Raw genomic sequence first — 20,714 nt, 5'->3', positions numbered from 1 at the left:
GGATGTGGCACGTAGTGCCATGATCTAATAACAGCAGTAGGTTTGGACTCAATGATCTTGGAAGTCTTTTCCAACCTGGCTGATCTATGAAGGCAGTGCTGGAAAGGCTAAAGTAATGTGAAGTTTGAAGGAGTTATTGGGGTGGCTGGAATTTCTGCTAGCTTTTGTTTTTCTATTTCTGTGTATGTTTAATATGTTTGCTATTCTGCTAGCTCATAAAACTTACAGGAAAACTGGTCATAATTTCTTTTAAGCTTTTTCTTTTCTTTCCATGACCCATGTGAGAAATGGTGAGAAATTTTAGCCTGAATCATCTAGACGGAATCTGAACTGCTATCATAATATCCCTTCAAATTCTTCAACTGTTGTTTGTCTTGGGAGTAGATTCCATTGTTCAGCTCTCCTCAAGGGTTTATTTAGTCTTTTTTTCATACATGGACAGTTAAATACAATATGAAGTCCTTTTTGAATACTGTCTGTCCAGTCACATCTCTGAGCTGAGTTTATGGCTCTGTTCCAGGAACCTGAAGAAATAAATCCAGATGAGGAGCTGGAGGATATCTGTGATGATAAAGAAGATGATCTAGGAGCAGTGGAAGAGCAGCGCAGTGTTATCTTGCACCTGTTGTCTCAGCTGAAACTTGGCATGGACTTAACAAGAGTAAGTAACTGAAGTGTGAAGACTGGGTGCAGTAGAAGTGAAGTATCATTTCAAACTCAGCTCCTGTTTTGAACAGTATTGAGTTTAATGTTAAATTGTGGCCTGTAGCAACTTCAGGTCTGATGTCCCAGTTTGTTCTTTTTTCTATATTGGCCTGTTTTCTTTTCTGTGTTTGCGCCTTACTATTCATGCTGGTTCTTACAGCCTTCTCAGATTTTTCTTTCTGCTTTCCTTCCGTGATCTGTTCTGTCCTAACAATGCTTTTACACCCAACTTGCATAACTCTACACCTGTATTTGTCTTGCTTCTAATAGAAGTTTTGGTTCCCCATTATCTGTCTTCAGATGTCTGTTTACATTTCTCTTTCCTGTTTCCACTTCTGTGTTTGCTCACAAGCAAGAAGGAGCAAAATTATCCTGGAGAAAATTGAATTTGGCACTTCAGTGCAGATCTCAAAAGTAAGCAGCTTGGGAAAATTAACACTCAGTTGCTACTAGACAGCTTGGGCAGCCAGTCTGGGAAAATCAGGCTGCTACCAGCTTATGTCCAGTTCACTCCTGTAAAGACTTTTTAACCATAAGCACTAGGCGCATTTAAAGAAAAAATGGATTTTGAAGTGGCATGGAATGAGGAGAACATTCTTGTAATTATGATTTATAATTATTCTCTTCAAGCTGTATTTTTTAGCACTAGCTACATGGCCCCTAGAAACACTTGTGTTGTGGAGCTTACATTTCTCACCTCGGGAGGGAAACAAAAGACATTATGAACAGGCTCTACTTAATCAGGAATTGATCAAGTCATTATTTCACTTGCGTTGAAGATTGGATTTGGGATATCTTTTTCTCTTAGTTGGAACAAATTGCCTAGCCTCTCTCCCAGCTGTGGCTTTTGGCTGTGCAGGTAGAACTGTCTTTAGTTCAGAGCAGGCAAAGCATTAGAGTGGACTAGCCTGACTTCAAAACAGGTAATGAAGTTTTTAGAACCACACTTAACTTCAGTATCAGGGTACTGAAGTGAAAAGCCGCTCGAATACTCCAGGTTGGTGTTGCAACAACATGGCAAGTGTGTTCAACTTAACTTACCTGTCTATTAAGAGTCTGTGCTCTCTCTCTTTGAATGCTCTTGTTTTAAACGTACTGTCTTGATCTCATGGTTGATACACCTTGTGTTGCTCTTTGAGTTAGTTATGTGAGGTTGGTTGCTACTACTGGGAAGGAAAAGGCTGATGATACCCACAGCCTCTCACTCTACTGTATTGCTCTTGGCCTAGTGAAGGGCAGGACTGATGTTTTTTATAGTGGTGAATATAACTGGAAAAGTATAAAGTACATCTGCTCAGAGGTACAGGATCGACCTGTGCCTTGCTGCTTCTCATGGATGCTTGTCTTATTTGCTGTGGTGAGAGAGGTTCTACAAGCTCTCCAGAGCTGGCATAGCTTTGCTGCTTTTCTTTCCATTAGACAAATCCTTTCCTAACCTCTGCTCTGAACGTTCCTTGCTATAGTTTTGAGTTCTTTCTTGTTTTCTCTTCCACAGACATATGGGACACGTTATCTCTTTGCAGCTCTTTTATGTTTTGGTTTATGTCATTTTTTTTTTAACTGATGCTCAGTCTTTTTCAGCCTCTTTAGTCTTAATAGTACTGACTGGGGTTTTTTTCTCCTTGTAAATTGCTTTTCTGGAACCTCTGATCACTGTATTTTGCGCACATCTTACAAGAGAGAGTGATCAGGCATTGGAATGGGCTGCCCTGGGAGTTGGTGGATTCACCATCCCTGGAGGTTTTCAAGATGAGACTGGATGTGACACTTAGTGGCATGTCGTCTAGTAACGACGGTAGGGTTGGACTCGATGACCTTTGAGGTCTCTTCCAACCTGGTTGATTCTATGATTCTATGATTCTGGGTTTTCCTTTATTTCAGGTGGTCCTTCCCACTTTTATTTTGGAGAAGCGGTCGCTATTAGAGATGTATGCAGACTTCATGTCCCATCCAGACCTCTTCATTGCAATCACAAATGGCACCACCCCTGAGGAGAGGATGATTCGCTTCGTCGAGTACTATCTGACATCGTTTCACGAAGGTCGCAAAGGAGCCATTGCAAAGAAACCTTACAACCCCATCATTGGGGAGACCTTCCACTGCTCCTGGAGGATGCCGAAGAGCCATGTCGCCACTGATGGTGGCAGCAACTGCTCTGCTCCCTCCCCCTCAGACCCAGTAACTCTGGATCAAGATATGGAGGGCCAAGCAGAGCTGGACTACTATACAGTAAAATTTGTAGCTGAGCAAGTGTCCCACCATCCTCCTGTCTCAGGGTTTTATGCTGAGTGTGTAGAGAGAAAGATGTGTGTCAATGCCCATGTCTGGACAAAGAGTAAATTCTTAGGGATGTCAATAGGAGTGACAATGGTTGGTGAGGGTAAGTGTTACTCCTGTCCTTTATTCATTTTAGAAGACTGTTAAAATATTAGTTTGATAGCAAATTCAGTGTTACATTCCTCTAGCAGAAACACAGAAGAATACTGCTTAGTCATTTCACATACTTAGAAAAAAGTATAATAATCTGCTTGCAGAAGATGTCAGTGGGTTTTCAGATTATTTTTTTCCCCCACATACTTCTGGTTTTCCTCTAATCTCTGTGGTCTGCAAGCCTTAATGTATAATCATTGGTGACTTGTTCCTTTAATTTTGCTGTTTGCAAAGTACAGAACATGCTACAAGTCATCACTGTAAACAGCAAATTTGCATATGGAGGAGGGAAATAGATAGGTTTATGCTTTGCCAAAAATCAGGATTGTATTTGGAAACAGAAATTTGACTTTTAAACCAAAGGGCAGTTGCTGTGATGTAAACTGATACTTATGAATTATTTTGCATCAGACATTTATTAAATAGAAGTGTTGGTGCATTTCTCTGTATTGCAGTTCATATATCTTGCTATGCATGTTTTGATTTTCTTTAGCTAGAGAAAAGGGACAGAGAAGGGTAACTGCCCTTAAACTGTAGTTTCCCTTCAGTACTAGTATTTACTGCAAGAGATGAGGCAGCCTCTCCCATACTCTGTCCCTTGTGTGTATTGTCCAGTAACTGAGCATTCCAGGCACTTGCATATAAACCACACGCTGGGCAAGGGAATAACCAAGGGAATGGCAGGAGATGTGGAAGGCACATCTCTGTGATTTGGCTCTACCAGGTAATCTCTGAAGCTGATAGATGATACCTCCTCTAGGGCCTTTCTCAAATCATGTCACACCTTTCCAGAATTTCTCAGGTCGTTCATACTGATGTCAGGCACCTAGTGATAATGTGCTGCTGAGGCAGGCAACTGTCAGAAGTTGTGCTGTGTTCTTGTTAACAGTAGAGCTTGTGGGTTTTTTTTGTTTTGGCTTTTTTTTTATAGGAACCAAAGCGACACACTCGTCTTAAAACCCAAAGAAAAAAAATCTAGTGTTTTATCAGATTCTTGACATTTATTGCAAAAGGTACTGTCAGGAAAGAGTTGGGTCTATCTTGGCAGAGAATGGTCTCTGCTACCTGCCTTCAGCTGGATAAGGTATTACAGGGAGGGAAAACAGGAGTCTGAGCCTTCCTCAGGATCTGCAGTTTAGGGAATTCATTCCTATTTCCTTTTGTCAGCATAAGTCTTATGTTGCTGTGCTGCAGAGCCATCAGTGAGAGAGTGACCAGCCCTCTTACATCCTACTGAAAAGTATGTTCACTGCACAATATTGTGCTTTATGGAGCAGTATTACTGGGATAAATGTCTTTTCCCAAAAGAAACATAAATGCGTGTTACTCAGGTTAGTACTTCCAAGAAAATGTTTTGAGTCTAATAAATGTCACTTTTGCATGAGTTTTTTAAACTTCTCTTTTTTTCTGTGAGGAGCTGTGAGGAAAAGTAGTCAAAGGTAGTATTGGCTGTCTGTTTCAATAACTCATTTGGTCTTTTCTAAAATGGTGCTGATTTAGGGATTCTTGTATTTTTCCACACAGGTCTCTTAAGTCTCTTGGAACACGGGGAAGAATACACATTCTCTCTGCCCTGCGCATACGCTCGGTCAATTTTAACTGTTCCCTGGGTAGAACTGGGAGGAAAAGTCAACATTAACTGTGTGAAGACTGGGTATTCTGCAAGTATTAACTTTCACACCAAACCCTTCTATGGTGGCAAATTGCATCTGTGAGAGCTTTTGTTTGTTTGTTTGTTTGAAGTGAGGTTGATCTCACTGTCTTTGTCTTTAAGGATTGCATGTTGTTTGCAGCATGCACTATATGTGCACTGCAGGGATCATTGTCTTAGGATTTTTGCATAAGAAACTAAAACTATCAAGTTTAAGCAGCTTACAGAAAACCTCTAGGTAAAAATAGCCTTTTTTTAAAAAAAAAAGTAAAAAATGACAATTCTTGTAATGGTAGTTTTTCACACACATGCATGTTTAAAAACTAACAGGAAGATCCAGGGAAAGTTTGCTCGGGGTTGCTTCTAGCAGATTCTAGGAAGTGTTTGCAGAGTTGGTGCAGAAGAGTTTAGTTTTTTAGCCATTTTATAGTTAGACTGCAATAGATTAGCCTCATGCTAATATAGAGACAGTTAACTGAAGAAGGAGAAAATTTAGTAGTCACTCAGAGAATTTCTGATTCCAGTGCATTTTGCACTCAGCTGTTGACTGAACAGTGTTTATTTAAATCTTTCTTAGATTAAATGTGTTGGAGATGATAATGAAATATGTAACAACCTAGAACATCAGAATTTCTTAGATGTGGGTTGCTCTCACATGTTGCAAAAAAATCAGCAGTCTTCTCTACATCACTTTTCCTGAAACAGTGGGGTAAGGCCTATTTGTTGCTTAAAGAAAACAAAAAACCCCACCTTGCCCCATAAATTCCTATACATGCTTTGAATTTAACTTGCAAGCATAGCTCCTCTGTCCCAATGGCATCTGGAGAACTGAAGCTTACGAGTAGTTCTGTTTCACTTGGGGCAAGTTTAAAATGACTCATCATTTGGGATTTTTTTTCCCATTGCTTATGATGTATCTTCTACCTTGCAATAGCTCCATAAAAAAAAAGTGTCAGGATGTAATTTTACTTCAAGTGATTTAATTTTGGAAACTGTTTTGTTGCTTGTCTCTCTGAAATTAGTCACAGAGATGTAGAGGCTTTTTAAAGAGAGATCTGTTCAAGGTACTGGAACTACTGAAAATTTGACATGGTGATGATTGGACACTGCCAAAAGAATCTCTTGATGGGGAAGCAGCAGTGTTGTCATGGTTACCCAGAGCACAAGTGAGTTGCTATGGCAATGGTATAGATTTTTTTTTGTGGAGTGACCCTTGTTGTTAGACCTCAGCTGAATATTGGCTCCTTGGTCCTGTACCTCTTTAGCTGGATGAAATGGAGGATAATGATAACGAATAGCTAGACATACCTCAGTCATGCCAAGCTTACAAATCAGTGCTAGCAGGTTTTTATCCCTAATACTAGTTCAGGCAGGTACTATGGTCTGCAGTGCTGGGAATGGTTGTATGTCACAGAGCAGTGAGACTTGGAGAAATACACTCACTACTGCACCTTAGCAGTGAGTGATACAACTGTTTACTTTAAGCTGAGACAGTAATTTTGTGATTGATATTAAAATACTGGATGTCAGCAGCATGTTGCTACTGTGATTGGAAAAAATATCAAGCTCTTAAAGTTCTGAAGGTGTAACTGCAGATCCAGCTGGACGAGTCTCTGGCATCCTGTGGATTCAGGTTGTTCAGAGATACCTTGGGAGGAGGACAGGGCCTCCACCGTGTGTAATAGCTTGGTGAGGGTGTGGAAGTCACAGGATAAAATGTAGCACAACATCAAGGCTGCTGGCTTGTTACCTGCTCTTGTTCTTGTTTTCATTTAATTGTTCGTGCTTGAAAACTTCCACCAAAAATATGTAAATGTGCTTTAATTGCTCATGTTTTTTTCAACGAATCTTGTATGTTTGTGATGGAAAAATGCAAGAGCAGCACATACTTACCAGTCTGTTTTTTGGATGATGTTTCCAATGAGGTTAAGTTAGGTTTGGGCTGCTGGACCATGATGTGGCAGAAGTCCTGGCTGCTGCCTCCTGCTCTGAGCTGGCTGTTAGCTTTCCTTGCTTGCTGTGATTGCCTGTGGGTCTGATTTGACTGGCATCCAGTATCTCTGTGCTGGAAGGTCTGATACTCATATCACTCCTTGAGAGATTAATGTCTTTATTTGTATGCCAGGCTTGGGGAGGACAGGAGGGTGCAGGTGCAGTGGGAAGTGACCAGTGCATGGGGAAGAAGGGAAGTCCTGTGTTCCCTTCTGAGTGTGGCATCACATGAAGTGTGAGCACGGATGTGCTGCTTTCCACTCTCCTGTATGCAGCTGTTCAAAGGAAATAAGGGTAAACCAGTGGTGTGCAAGTTAGCTGTTCTCAGCCACACAGAATGGAGCTGTGGAAGGAGATGCTTTGTGTAAGCACTGATGAAATGTGAGAAGGGGACCTGGAGAGTGGTGTGTTTTAGGGAGCTTGTGTAGAGGTCCTTACAGTTTAATTGGAGCTGGAGATAGTGTCCTTCGTGAGTCCTGCAGCACCTTACAAGTGAGAATGTCTCAAGTCTTGTTTGCATAGTGCACAGACCCTTTTGTTTCTTTGTTTCTAGGAGAAAAGTTGTGTTTGGGGGTGGTGATTTGCTTGCCAAGCAATGCTCAACAACTGGGCCAGGATGAAGTGGATGTCAGGAGGTCTTTGGACAGGTTTTGGTGCTGAGAAGAAAAATACAGATCCGTGTGTGTAATTATGGTGATATTTGAGCATTGTGCAACATCTTGATTGAAGTACTGCATGTTAGAAAGACATTTTTCATATCTTGCTATTGGCACAGGTTTCTGTGGAAGAGACAGGATACAAAAGCAGTTCTCCTGATTCCTAGTTTCCTACCTTGCTTTCTGCCTTTGTGTGTCTGCTGCTTATGTGAGCAACATAAAAATGAGAACACCTACATACTGAGCATTGAAATGTAAAGATGAGAGATAAAGTGCCAGAGGGTAGTGAGACAGTCCTGCTGGGAAGTTTATTTTTTAAGTCCAAACTGTGTATCTGATGTGATGTTTCAAGGGAAAATGATCAGTTACTCATTACATGTGAACCAACCTGTGTTAGTTTCTTTTTCGTTTCCAATTCCCTTAAAAGGTTTGAAACAAACCTAAGCTGAAGCCAAAAGTGGAGTTTCCTGGGTAACGTGAAGAGAACTAGAGCAGCAAGTGAAAGTCACTTTGCTTTGAGCTTCTCCATGCAAATGCAATTCAAGTAACTTAGCATTTTTCAAGGCAACGTGACAAGTTTGCAGACTTATTCAGGATTGAGGGATTATGCAAGGAATAGTCCTCAGGTGTCTTCAGCGATGGCCTTTTAAAAAAAAATTCCTTTGCTAGAGTCACAGGTGAAGTGAAGCAGAACATGACGAACACGGTGGTGTGCAGAGTGCAGGGGGAGTGGAACAGTGTGCTCGAGTTCACCTACAGCAATGGGGAGACCAAATACGTGGACTTGACAAAGCTGTCTGTGACAAGAAAACGAGTGCGGCCCCTGGAGAAGCAAGGCCCCTTTGAATCAAGGTAGAGTGTGTTTGCTCTTGTCTGACCCCTTTTGTCTGGTGAGTGCTTTAGGGAAACTTGCAGATGTGCATATTATTTGTGCATAGTGTTTAGCAGCAATGATCTTAAATTTTTATGTTTTTAAAAATAAAAATTAAGAGCATAATAAAAAGTACAAAACCCAAGTGCAGGCACATTTTATTTTTTTATTTATTTATCTTATTCATGACAAGAGATTTTTTTTTTGAAATTCATAAAGTGCCTGCTAGAACAGACCCTCCTTATTTGTTTTTAACCATCAGCTACACAGCAGGGCAGCTCCTGACAAGGGACAGCCTCACAAGAAACTGCTTGTTGAATAACACTTCCATAGCAGCGTTAAAAGGTTTGCAAACAGACATTAGATTAGCACTGCCAAAACCTCAGAGCCACTCCTACCTGCTCCTAATTGCTGCTGTAGCTGTAAGACTTGGCTGTGATCTACAGCATCATACTCTGACCTGGGCTGGTTTGGCATGTATAAGTGGAGGGAGTGCTCCTCTTCTGAAAGAACTGTGTGCAGTGACCCTGTAGGTTGTGGTGGTTTAACCCCAGTTAGCAGCCAAGAACCACACAGCTAATCACACACTCCCCCACCAGTGGGATGGGGGAGAGAATCAGAAGGGTAAAAGCTAGAAAAACTCATGGGTTGAGATAAAGACAGTTTAATAGAGAAAGCAAAAGCCACACTCACAAGCAAAGCAAAACAAGGAATTAATTCACTGCTTCCCACAGACAGGAGATGTTCAGCATCTCCAGGAAAGCAGGGCCCCATCATGTGCAACTTCCTTGGGAAGACAAACACCATCACTCCAGATGTCCCTCCTTCCTCCTTCTTCCTGCCACCTTATATACTGAGCATGATGTCCTATGGTATGGAATGTCCCTTTGGTCAGTTTGGGTCACCTGTCCTGGCTGTGTCTCCTCCCAACCTCCCATGCACCCCCAACTTCCTTGCCAGTTTGGGAAGCAGCAAAGGCCTTGGCTCTGTGTGAGCTCTGCTCAGTGACAACAAAAATATCCCTATATTATCAACCCTGTGTTCAGCACAAATCCTAAACATAGTCCCATGCTAGCCACTATGAAGAAGGTTAACTCCACTTCAGCCCAAACCAGCACAAAGGCTGAGAAAACTTTTGAACAGTCAAGTGATCGGTTTTTTCGTAGGAGGCTGTGGCAGCATGTGACAGAGTCTCTGCGGGATGGAGACATCGATAAGGCTACAGAGCACAAGAGAGCCCTTGAAGAACGACAGAGGAATGAAGAGAGGCTTCGTGCTGAAACAGAAACACCTTGGTGTACCAAATACTTCCTTAAGGATGTGAGTTCCCAAGCACTTAGCTGGTTGGTGAAGGCAGAAGCAGAGCTGTTGTGAAAACAGGTGCACTTGTGGGTCTGTGTCCTGTCAGGATAGAGCATTCAGCATTAGGTCTTAGTTGAGCTCCATGGGTTCCACACGAGTAAGATGTCATAAGAAATCCTAAGAATGTAAAGGTGTGACTTTATTCTTCACTTCCCAAACACTTCGAGTCTGTGATTCCCTTGCATCAAAATGTTTGTCTGTTTTGTGGTCCAGTTTTTTTTTAAAAAAAGCACATCCTCAATGGCACGTGGAAAACATCTTTGCATATATGTGTGTAAGTAGACTGTAACTGTAAATACCTAAAGAAAAAAATTGGTGCACTAACTTTGCTTAGGTAGTGCGTGTGTATACCCAATATACTATTGTTCCCGAGACGGAACATGGGTTCATTCTCAACTTGGAACTTTTTTTTTCTACATTACATTTTGGATAGAGCTTATTTTTCAGTGGCTTAACCTGCATTTTAATAATGGTATAGTAATAATATAGTAAAACTTTTAACAAGGTGAACTGCAGCCTGCCCAGGAGGATTGGGGCTGCTGGTATCATGAGTTTGAAATAGGCTTTTCTTGTGATCCCCATGACGAGACCCTGCTTGTGTAGAGAGCTTTGCTGAGCCCTTTAAGGAGCGGAGGACTTAAATTTATGCTGTAACAGTTTAGTTTCTCCTTGCAGTGAATTCTGTTACACTGCAGTAATGTAATTCCCTGTTGTTCTTGCCATATCTGCAGACTAGTAAGGGTTTAAAACATAGGCTAAAAAGTTTCATTTTCTTATGTTTCTTTCAATTTTGTTTTGTAAAGTTCAAGACTCTGTTAGCCTAAATAAAAGGTTTTATTCTCTAAAGCTATGTTGGTATAATTAGCTCAGACATAGACAGTTGTATTGCTAGTATCTAGATTTAGAAAAGATGAAAGTCTGTTGCTAATCCGAGTTACAGATGTACACAGAAAATGTTGATACATAATCCTGAGCTACTTCATTTCCGGGTGGGCAGTTGGGCTGTGCTGGAGCTGATAATGCTGAGTAGCTGCCTCTCTGCTGGCTGCTTGTTTGGCTTCTTAGAGTAATTTGGATCACAGAGCTGAGCAGAGTGGCTCTTTGACTGGGTTAATTACAAGTGTGCTGGGCTCCCAGAGAGTGCTGTGGCTTAGCAAGAGCCTGCACTGTGTTCTGTAGCAGTCTGAGCCTGCAGTGTTGATCTCTGTGCCTTAATCTGTGGGAATTAAAGGTATAGGCTATGTCCCTCTGGTTTTCACAGCTATCAGTCTAATAGTTGTGTGAAAGGAATTCTCTCAGGGCAGTATCTTTATTATAACCATATCCTCTTTTTAAATTGCAGGGAGATGGCTGGGTTTATCATAAACCCCTCTGGAAAACAGTCTCTGCTGCACAAACTCAGCAAACGGACACTAACTAGGAAAAAAAAAGCTGCTTTAAGATGAGTTTTCTGATTTTCCTCTCCTTTTCCTCTGTCTCTCAAAACACAGTAATCCCACTGAGTGTCCCCTTTTTATGTAATTGTATGAGTTCGAATGAGCATAAAGAAATAACTATACTAGGGCACTTTAAAGCTATTTAAACAAAAAGGTAAAAATCCAAGTTGTAGAGACAAACTTGCCAGGTACATTCAACCAAACTTGTTTTTTGTATGATCCAAGAGATTTTCTCTGCATTGTGTAAGATTCTTCTAAGTAGATCTGATTGCAAAAGCTGCCTAAGAGAAGAAGGAACTGTTGGATTTTGGAGTGACATAGGAACTCTTTTGGAATCTGCATCAAGCTCTTTAATAACTGAAACCTGCTCAGTATGTAGACCACAGCAACAAAAAATTGCTGCTGTTATGCCCAGTAATTAACCTGCTTGGTGAAAACTGGAGGGTGTTCGGAAGATGTGCCTGAAATCAGTATTAAGAAACAACTGGATCTTGATGACCTTTTCTTCAGAGAGAACACATGCATGCATTGGAGGAATATGGAATACGTGTAGAGACTACCTTTCTTTTTTTATGGATTTATAAAAGCAATTAGAAGTGTAACCATGGAGAAATTTTTCCTCTGAAACGTTTTAATATACTTGAAATAATTGACTTGAATTGGAAAAGTAATTTGAACACTTTTCAACTCTAATTTTATTAAATCTCTTTGAGTGACTGATTTTTCTCAAGTTATAATGTAATGAGGTTTGGCCTGTCTTTTCCTCCTCCAGCTTCTCTTCCTGAGGACTAAGGCTTTCAAAATGAACAGAAAACATACAATTTTGTATGTAAATTCCTCTGCCCATCTAGTCGTCTCAGAGATGAAGTATCAGTGTTACAAACTGTCCTTTGGATTGTTTTGTTTTTTTCTTCTGTGGTGTTGTTCAGAACAAAGCAGTGAAATGTGACCTTGAATACATGGACTGTAGGTCCTGGTTTTTCATCTTACCATAAAAAAACAAAACCAAACAACTGATTATGCTGAGGACTGGGTATTGATTTGAAACACAATCAGTCAGAGATGAAGTATCAGTGTTACAAACTGTCCTTTGGATTGTTTTGTTTTTTTCTTCTGTGGTGTTGTTCAGAACAAAGCAGTGAAATGTGACCTTGAATACATGGACTGTAGGTCCTGGTTTTTCATCTTACCATAAAAAAACAAAACCAAACAACTGATTATGCTGAGGACTGGGTATTGATTTGAAACACAATCAGATATCAGGAAACTCAGGTACAATCCTCCTTTTTTTTTTTTTTTTTTAATAACTATTTTATTGAAGTCTAAGAATTGCTGGCAATTAAGAATAGTACTTACTATGGCTTTCGTTATTGTTGTAACTACAAGCTACCTTAATTTTTCCAACAGTGGTGCCTTAATCTGTTCTTTCTTCTGATGTAGTCTTCCAATCAGTGTATATAACATTACCTGCCACTTCCCAGCCATGGCAATGGCTGCACCTGATCCAGCATCATGAGAACTCACAACTGTGTGACCACCTGGTAAGATGATTTCCATAGAGAAGATGCAAGTGTAAGAATGCATCAGAAGGTTCAAATAACCATGTTAACTTTCAACACAAACTGTAAATTCTGTGCAAAAAAAGGAAAAAAAAAAAAAGAAGAGTTGGGTTTATGCACAACTGTTTTGATCCTCTTGTACATTTTATTTTTTTTTGCGGTGAAATGCACTGAGATCTCAATGCGAGTCATAGTCCGTTTGTGAGAAGTGGGGGGGATAATAAAGCTACAAAATGATTCATTTGTTCTGTCTGCTTTCCTAGAGATCAGGTGACCAGGAAGAGGAGGTGGTTGTTATCGTTTATGCTGGAGATCTGTCTGGGCTTTCCTTGGTCCCAAAGTTGGATATTTTTGGCACTGTGTGCTTGGGTAGTAACTCTGTTCTCCAGCAGAAGAACATTTGAGGCCCTACTTGTCTTGTTTATGATATTCTATACAACCCTCCTGTTGTTAGTTCTGGATATCCATTGGGCATTTTCATGTTTAACCAGGAAAAAAAAATAAACATATAAACAGTGGGATTAGTTCCTTCTTGTTTCTGTGTCTGCAGCACATGTGGGTTGTGCTCCTTGGCCAGTTCCAGGATTTGGGGTTGGGTCATGGTGGCAACATGTGAATTTTCATGGTTCATCAGTACCTGCACCAAACTGGGGGTGGTAGAGAAACAGATCATAAACTAACACTGTGTATATTGTGTAGTTGCTTTGTCTGTGTCACACAGCACATTTGCTTTAAACAAACAGCAAGGGCTGTGGTCCAAGGTCCAGCTTTTAATCTTGCAGTGAGCAGGGCAGAACACAAACCTTTGTCAGCTGAGCATGCTCCAGGGATCCAACTTGTGCTTACTGAAATAGAGACTTGTGAGTCAGTCCCTGAGCTCTGCTTAAAATTTTGATCTGGGAATTTGTCGAGGTGATGGCTGTAAATCATTCTGAAGCTCCCATGTCAACCATAAACCCATTTGTGTTCCTTATGTAATATTATTAGTCAAGTTATTTCTCTTCCTCCCTCATCTGGTGTGCTTGTGGTTTCACACTAAGAAAACGGTTACTAATTTTGTTATGCAAAAATAGACCCAATGCTGAAGAAGTAGTTTTATAAAATACATGAAATGATTTCTTTTAACACAGGGATGCTGCTAGGAGTAAACGAAGGTAAAGCCTTGGTTTGCTCAGATGATCACCAGAATGGTTTCTGGTATGGATTTACTTATGATGCATATTTCTACTTCTAGACACAAAGGACATAATTGAAAAGAGTGTAAAAAGCAAACTAGGCACTGAATATCCAGCTTAAATTGTGATAGTGATTCCTCTAAGAGTTGCAGTCACCGTGTGGACTAACGGACGTATTTTTAACTCTGAGCAGATTTGATTCTCTTGCATAACTGCTGTTGTTTCATCTTGTACCTTCTGGAGCAAAGGAGAGGGCTCACTGCTGCTTCCTGTGTAGATATTTGCTAGAACCACAGTGTGTTCAACAGGGAACATGGCAAAATGTAGGACTTTGGTTTATGTTCCCTTCTGTCTCTTTTTGCTTGATTGGGATCACAGAACTTAAGAGCAAAATTCTGACTGATCTCGGTGTTTTTAGGCTCTCTGAGTTATAAACTTCAATAAGTAGCTTTCTTTAGAGGTGCTGTATAGCCTGCTGCTCATGGAAAAGAGTGTGACAAGTCACTCTATTTAATGCAGGCATTCAGATGTGTAATCTTGATGGATTTGTGTTTCATGGAAAAATGTGCAATGTGTAAATCAGACTGAGATTTTAGGCATGGGGAAAGGAATAGATTAAGTTTTTCAGCATGTTTAAACTATCAAGCCTAGGATTTAGCCTGTCTCCCCAGGAGAACCTGGATTTCATCCATCAGAATCAGATGCAGCCTTCAGTGTCTAGTTTGCACAGACTGATCCCCCTCTGTCCCTGTCACCTGTGGGAAGAACAGATTGTAGTGTCTTTTAAAGCCTCTTGGGTCAAACTGGGAAGAGCAAGTAAACATATTCATCACTGTTGTATCCAAACAACTTGGTACAAAACTTGGTAGGGAAAATTCTGCACAAAATATTATGGGAAGGAAAGATTGGACAATCTGGTTGGAGTTTGGTGTGTTCCCATAGTTTTTTATCTCCATGACAGAAAAGCTGCCCTGTGCTCTGTTTCTCTTGGGCTAGAGCAGTGGTTAATATATTAAAGCAATCAGACAAGTCTGGTGGGTGGAAAAGGTGTGTTTGTGGGTATCTGGGGAGGATGTGCTGCAAGAGAAAAGGGTTAACTTGTTGTGTCAGGGAGGTTTAGGTCAGATGCTGGAAAAAGGTTCTTCACCCAGAGAGTGATTGGGCCCTGGAACAGCTCCCCAAGGAAGTAGTCACAGCACCAAGCCTGGCAGAGTTCAAGAAGCATTTGGGCAATGCTCTCAGGCACATAGTGGGATTCTTGGGCATGTCCTGTGCAGGGCCAAGAGCTGGACTTGATGATCCTTGTGGGTCTCTTCAGCTCTGAATATTCTGCGATTCTGTGAAAAATTGTAAGATGACAGGAGGTAGCAGCCAGGTGAAGATCAGTGAGAATGACAGGTGTGGTCACAGTTGCAGGTGGAGACCTATATGTGGTAGCTAGGCAACTTTTTTCTTATTTAGATTTGATGCAACCTAATTCAATCCCCTTCTGTCCTTCTCTGAAGGGTTTAGAGACAATTCAGTTTTAATTTAGGAGCTGTGGAAACAGTCTGATGAGGTGGAAGCAGTAGCTAGAGAAGAAAAGCTTTTTGTATGAGCTGGTGCTGTCAGGGCTCAGTAGTTTAGAAAACCGAACCAGCCCTGCAGATCTGCTTCCCTGCTCCAGGTCAGGGAGCCTTGGCTGGAGAAAGCTCATGGCTCTTGTATGGTTTGCTCCCTTCCCCTCTCTTTCAGGGCTGATCCATGCAGCTGTGTGATGTCAAGCAGTGTATTCCCCTTCAGTGCTATCCTGAAACATACACCTCTGTGCAGCTGAGTGTCAGGAATGGGCTTGCAGGGATTAGTAGCTTTTGTTCCCAAGGGTGAGTGGATTTGCATAGTGCAAGGGTTCAGAGCAAGATGTGTCTTGCCTTTCCTTAATTGCCTTTCCAGGATAGAGGCAGCCTGGCTTGGTCTGGTGATTATGGGAATAAAGGTCTCAGTTCTGTGTGGCTGTGTTTCCACAGGTGGAGTAACCCAACAGAGGGGTGTGAGAGTTGGAAGAAGAACTAGCCAACACATTTGTGTTGACACAATTACTGTGGCACAGATCTGGCTAAAGGTGACTGGAAGCTGATCTGATGGGGGAAGGAGTTGTCTAGATATCCTGCATGGAGAGTTTTTAGAGTGAAGCAGCAGTGTCTGCACTGGTGATTTCTCTTTTCTATTGAGGAAACTTCACACACCCACCTGAACTATCAAGTACACCCAGGAATTCCCCAGTGAGAGGAGGTTTGTTGGAGTTGCAGCATATCAGGCTTTTGCAAACTGGATTGTTTTGTACCTTTGCACAATATTAAGGATTGTCTTACCAGTGAGTAATTTTCTTGGGTGCCAGTGTTCCTTCCACTGAGAGTGAGTTACATCTCAAGATTATTTTTTTTCTGCTGCTACAACAGGGTTTGGGGTGGGTTTTTTTTGTGTGTGTGTAGGCCCTATGGGTTTTTTTTTTTTTTGTGTGTGTGTAGGCCCTTTAAAAAGGGAAATTTTCTTGATCCCTGCAGAATAAGCAGTTAGAAAAGAAACTCGTGGTGGCAATATGGAAGGACTTGAAAAAGAAAGACATGGAGTTCAAATGCTTATTAATAAAAGATTAAACATTATTGTTTTTAAAAATAATAAAAGGAATGCTTTGCATCATTATACATTTAAAGTAAGTACAAAATCAGTTCATATATAACGTTGCACTTTAACCAAAGTATTGATTCCACAGTTCCTTGTGGGAGGAAACAGATCTTATAAATAAGTTATGTACTAGACCTTAGTTCCATTTCGGAAAACACAGGGAGGTTGTTTTTTCCCCATGAGCTAAATGCTTCTCCCTTATGTTCTTGCTCCTCATGATGAGGATTTTTGCCTGCTGTGTCACTGTGTATTTCTGCTGCTGTCACTGTCCTGGTGCTCCCCATCAGGAGAAGCTGTTTTGCTGGCCTCGTTGTCCATGTTGTTGTTGAGGATGTCATCACAATCCATCTGTGCCATCAGGTTGAAGCGTTCAGCCACGCAGTGGGCAGTGAGACGAGCCTCGGGGTCATGGTCCCAGCACTCCGTGATGGTGTCGCACAGGAATCTCATTCCCTGTGGTCAGAAGGGCTGAAATTAGGAGCTGATCTAACAGTCAGTGTTTCACCTTACTTCCTGCATAAATGCTGGTTTGGGCCAAGCTTAAGCACAAGAGGAAGCAGCAGCCTTGGTAAGCTGTGGTGAGTGCTGATGCTTCCACTGTTACTGGCACTGCTTGTGTTAGAGCAGCAGCCTCAGCTCACCTGGCATCTGCTCCCTGGAAATCCTCCCTGGAAGCTGGCTTGTGTTGGCTGTGGGACTTACATAGGGGTGGAAGGAAACAGGCCCTCCATCTCCTGTCTCAGCCTTGTCCATTCAGATCAGAGAATCCTAAAATCAGGAGGGACCGGCACAGGTGCAGACAGTGACCTGCAGGCTCAGCCCAGGCCTCTGGGTTTCAGCCTGTGCCCTGCCTGCTACCCCTGGAGGGAGGGGATTGGTGGGCTGGGGGGACTCAAAGGCAAGTCTGGAATTAAATCTCTTAAATCTGTTTTTTTGTTTTAGTGGCATTCTAAAAGAGTGTGCCATGCCAAATAGTCATTGGAGCATGGCAGCTGAACCTTGTTCTCTCATCACAAAACAGTGGTTTGGCTGAGGTGGGATTGGGTGCTTCCCAGTGTGCTCCAAAACAAATACAGTTCCCCTCAGTTACAAAGCTTATGTGTCCCAGAAATAGTTTTTTTTGGTCCAATTGTGTAGTGCTCTGAGAAGAGTCACAATATTTTGGGCTTGGAAACAAAATAAATGGTAGTATTCAGCTGGTATTTTTCCCACTCTTAAGCTAGTAACACAGCTAGCACCAATAGCTATGCTGAACCTTCCTTTGCCCATCTAATTCCTATCATGTGCTATTGCTTTTGGCATCATTGTCAACTAAGGTTGGAACACAGTGGAAAAATCATTATTCTAAATAAAGCTTCATGTTTTTTCAGTGGGTTTTGTGTATTTCTTAATTTGCAGTTAAGAGAACCCTAAAGTCTTGTACGGACCAACACAGGAGGGAACTGCACGTCCTACAGAGAGAGATGTAGAGCCAGTGTCATCTGTCCTGCACCTTACCTGGAACCTGCTCTCTGCTAAGGTTCATTGTACTAAATCTTCCATAATGGACACAGATTAGAGAGAACAGGATTGTGCAGTAAAACTGACAGATGGTGTGTTTCAGTACCTCTTAACGTCACTCATTTATTAGCTTAGTTGAAAGGATTTGAGGATAATTGATTACATGCAAAAATGAGCTAGCTTAGGCGAAGCTTTTAAAGTAAGTCTGTTCTCAAACAGAACATGGCACTGTCGTATGGTTTAGTCATTAGATGTTCTGTGCTGCTTTTGCCCTGCAATCATGACATTTATTTGCAGGTTTGCCTTGTAAGCAGTGATGATGCTCTTTTGAATGGTACAACTGGAACATCTTGTTTCACTTACAGAAATGGACTTGGTTTGGCTTTTGTATTTGATACCTGTTTTTTTCCAAGATTCCAAAGGACGCAGAGTTGTACAAGTGTATTTTTAGTGTCAATATTGACTTAAGCTTCCACTGCTCCTTCCTGTCCTGCACCAGCCCTCTGGTTGTACCCGTACATCAGTCTGTTCAGCTGCTTCATGAAGCAGATCCAGGAATTTGCCTGGCCTAAACAACTTTTTTTTTTTTTTTCAGTGTGGTGGGGTGTGAAACAAATTGGAAGCTTGGGCTTGAGGGGTTTGTAAGTTATCTGGGGAACTCTGAGGATAAATGTTTTCAGCTGGCTTTGTTGTGCAGCCTTGCAAACAGTTGCCCTGGAGCTGCTGCTGGGCAGTGTGCTGGGTGAGTCAGCCTGTCAGGGAAATTAATGCTGATGCTTGCTGAAAATCAAACCAGCAACTTAGGTCCTCACTTGGCCGAGAGCAATCCTGATGGCTGAAATGTGAAAGTAGCATTTGGAGCTCTGCAGCAAACTTTGTTTTCATCCATGGGTGCTTCCCATTCAGGTGAGTGATTTCTCACCCTTCCTTGGTGTCACCCAATGCTTCAAGCCAGCGTTGACCCTAGGAGTGGCACAAGCCTGTGGCTTTCTGCTGCTTCCCAGCAGATGGTGCTGCCCAATTCCTCATTCTGGGGAGAACAGTTGCAAAATGCCTGGCAAATCCCGTAAAGCTAGGCTTGTAAGGAGATGTTTATTAGATCAGCTGAGATTAGTCAGAGGCAAACTTTCAGGAACACAACGTGGCTTTTCTGTTCCTTTTCCCCAGCGACCATCGGGTGGTCTAATAAAAGTTCCCACCTTGTAAACCTGTATTTGCCTTCATCAACAAAAAAGGCTGAGTGAGAGCAGAAATGGACTTTGCTGACTGATAAACTCCCTGGGAGGGCAGCAGAAACCACGGATTCATTTGATGCTGTTTGCAGCTTTGGTCAGTCAGATTGGATGTGAGTCTTTGGACAAACATGGTTTTGAGAGGAGACATTGTAGAGAACGTGTGGCTGCCTAAGGTCGATAAATTGTATGTTTCCTTTGAAAAGCCTTCGTGTGCCACCCTGGCAGAGTGGAAGCAGTGGCAGTGTGTTGTATGGGTGGATATTGCAAATACTGCCAGGAAGCAACTGTGTTTCTGTAGCTGGTTGGTCTGGGTGTGCTTGTGGGTGGTTTCAACTGAGCACATCTCATCACTGTGCAGTGTTCCTGTCCTAGAGCACTGTGTTATGTGCTGACACTCTGCTTTCAGACCTTCTGAAGGCTGGTGAAAGGCTTCCCTTGGCCAGCCTCGATCCTAGCAGAGTCTCTGCTCTCAGCTTCACTCTTATTTCCTGGGTGTTGCATGTGAGGGAGATGCTTCCTGGTTTGCTTTTCCTTGTAGAAATGAAAATCCTTCTCTCATGGTAGAGGTAATTTTAAGCTCAAAACCTCCACAACCAAGCAGGCAGAAGGCTTGATGCACCTGCCCTGTCCCTGTTGTGAATGGCTGTGTGTGAGGGACTGTGTGTTTCTGAACTGGAGCCTTCTGGACAAGGTGCTTAGGGGAGAAGTGGAGTGGGCTCAAATGATTTACTATTTCATGAGAAGAGCCTGCACTAAGTGCTTCATTTTGCTGTTATCCTCAAGGTAAGTGAATCCCATCACCTGCCATTCACAATGCTTCCTGATTTGATTAACAAATTTTGCTGTACGCCTGCCTGGTTGCATTTATACAAGAAGGAAATGGGTCTAGTGGGACTTATGTGGGCTCAACCAGCCACAGTGGAGCTGGGAGGAGAGCCCAGGAGCTCTACCCACTTTGACTATAACTTCAATAACTTTTCAAGCTGGTTTAGTGAGGTGGGACAATATGGGTTCTCTTTTCTGCTCACAGCTTACCTGGTGCACCAACCAGCTGCTAGGGATCTCGGGTCGGCCCCTGCCGTGCAGCACGATGTCCCTCATGGTGTCCACACAGGGCTGCTCCTGGACTTTTGACCCAAAAGGCAGCTCATAATTCTTTACCTCTGCAAGGAAGCAACAGCAGCAGCATTACAGGATGTTTTTAGTGCATTCCCTGCTTTGTTTTGGTATGATCCACCGGATGAGAAGAGATTTGTTTTTAACAGTCTGCAAAAATAAACAGATCTGGAAACAATTGAGAATTTGAACACAGACGCACAGTGCTGGGTTTTCATGTGTTTTCAGAGACAGGACCAAGGAACTGTCTGAGCAACAGCCTGAACCCAAGAGATGCACTACAAATGACCTGGTTTATCACTGGGTGAGACATATTTTGAACAGGTAAGAAGTGTTATGCTGGTGAAAGATGAGAGGGGTGG

At 42.1% G+C, this 20,714-nt stretch overlaps 2 protein-coding genes across 2 annotated transcripts in view; one reads left to right on the top strand and one right to left on the bottom strand.

Annotated features, from left to right (window-relative positions):
* Nucleotides 1–520: 520 nt before the first annotated feature.
* On the top strand, nucleotides 521–11,316 carry LOC103805136 (oxysterol-binding protein-related protein 11-like; the record flags this gene model as incomplete). Its single annotated transcript, XM_009077771.1, has 6 exons — nucleotides 521–661; nucleotides 2,587–3,085; nucleotides 4,660–4,846; nucleotides 8,104–8,286; nucleotides 9,472–9,625; nucleotides 11,010–11,316. Coding segments are annotated over 6 exons (1,242 nt in total), but the record flags the coding sequence as incomplete, so codon positions are not given.
* A 5,136-nt stretch (nucleotides 11,317–16,452) lies between these two features.
* Nucleotides 16,453–20,714, bottom strand: part of LOC103805135 (TGF-beta receptor type-2-like) — a 17,572-nt gene continuing 13,310 nt past the window's right edge. Inside the window, exons 6-7 of the mRNA XM_009077770.1 lie at nucleotides 20,272–20,399; nucleotides 16,453–16,954 (exon numbers count right to left, since the gene is read on the bottom strand). Of these exons, the coding sequence (XP_009076018.1) occupies nucleotides 16,742–16,954; nucleotides 20,272–20,399 (341 nt within the window). The 3' untranslated portion in view covers nucleotides 16,453–16,741. The remainder of the gene's footprint in view (nucleotides 16,955–20,271; nucleotides 20,400–20,714) is intronic.

The sequence above is a fragment of the Acanthisitta chloris genome, unplaced genomic scaffold (assembly GCF_000695815.1).
Source record: "Acanthisitta chloris isolate BGI_N310 unplaced genomic scaffold, ASM69581v1 scaffold43506, whole genome shotgun sequence".
Classification (NCBI taxonomy): domain Eukaryota; kingdom Metazoa; phylum Chordata; class Aves; order Passeriformes; family Acanthisittidae; genus Acanthisitta; species Acanthisitta chloris.
Note: the sequence above shows the minus strand (reverse complement) of the source record. Positions and strands in the feature narration are given on the sequence as shown.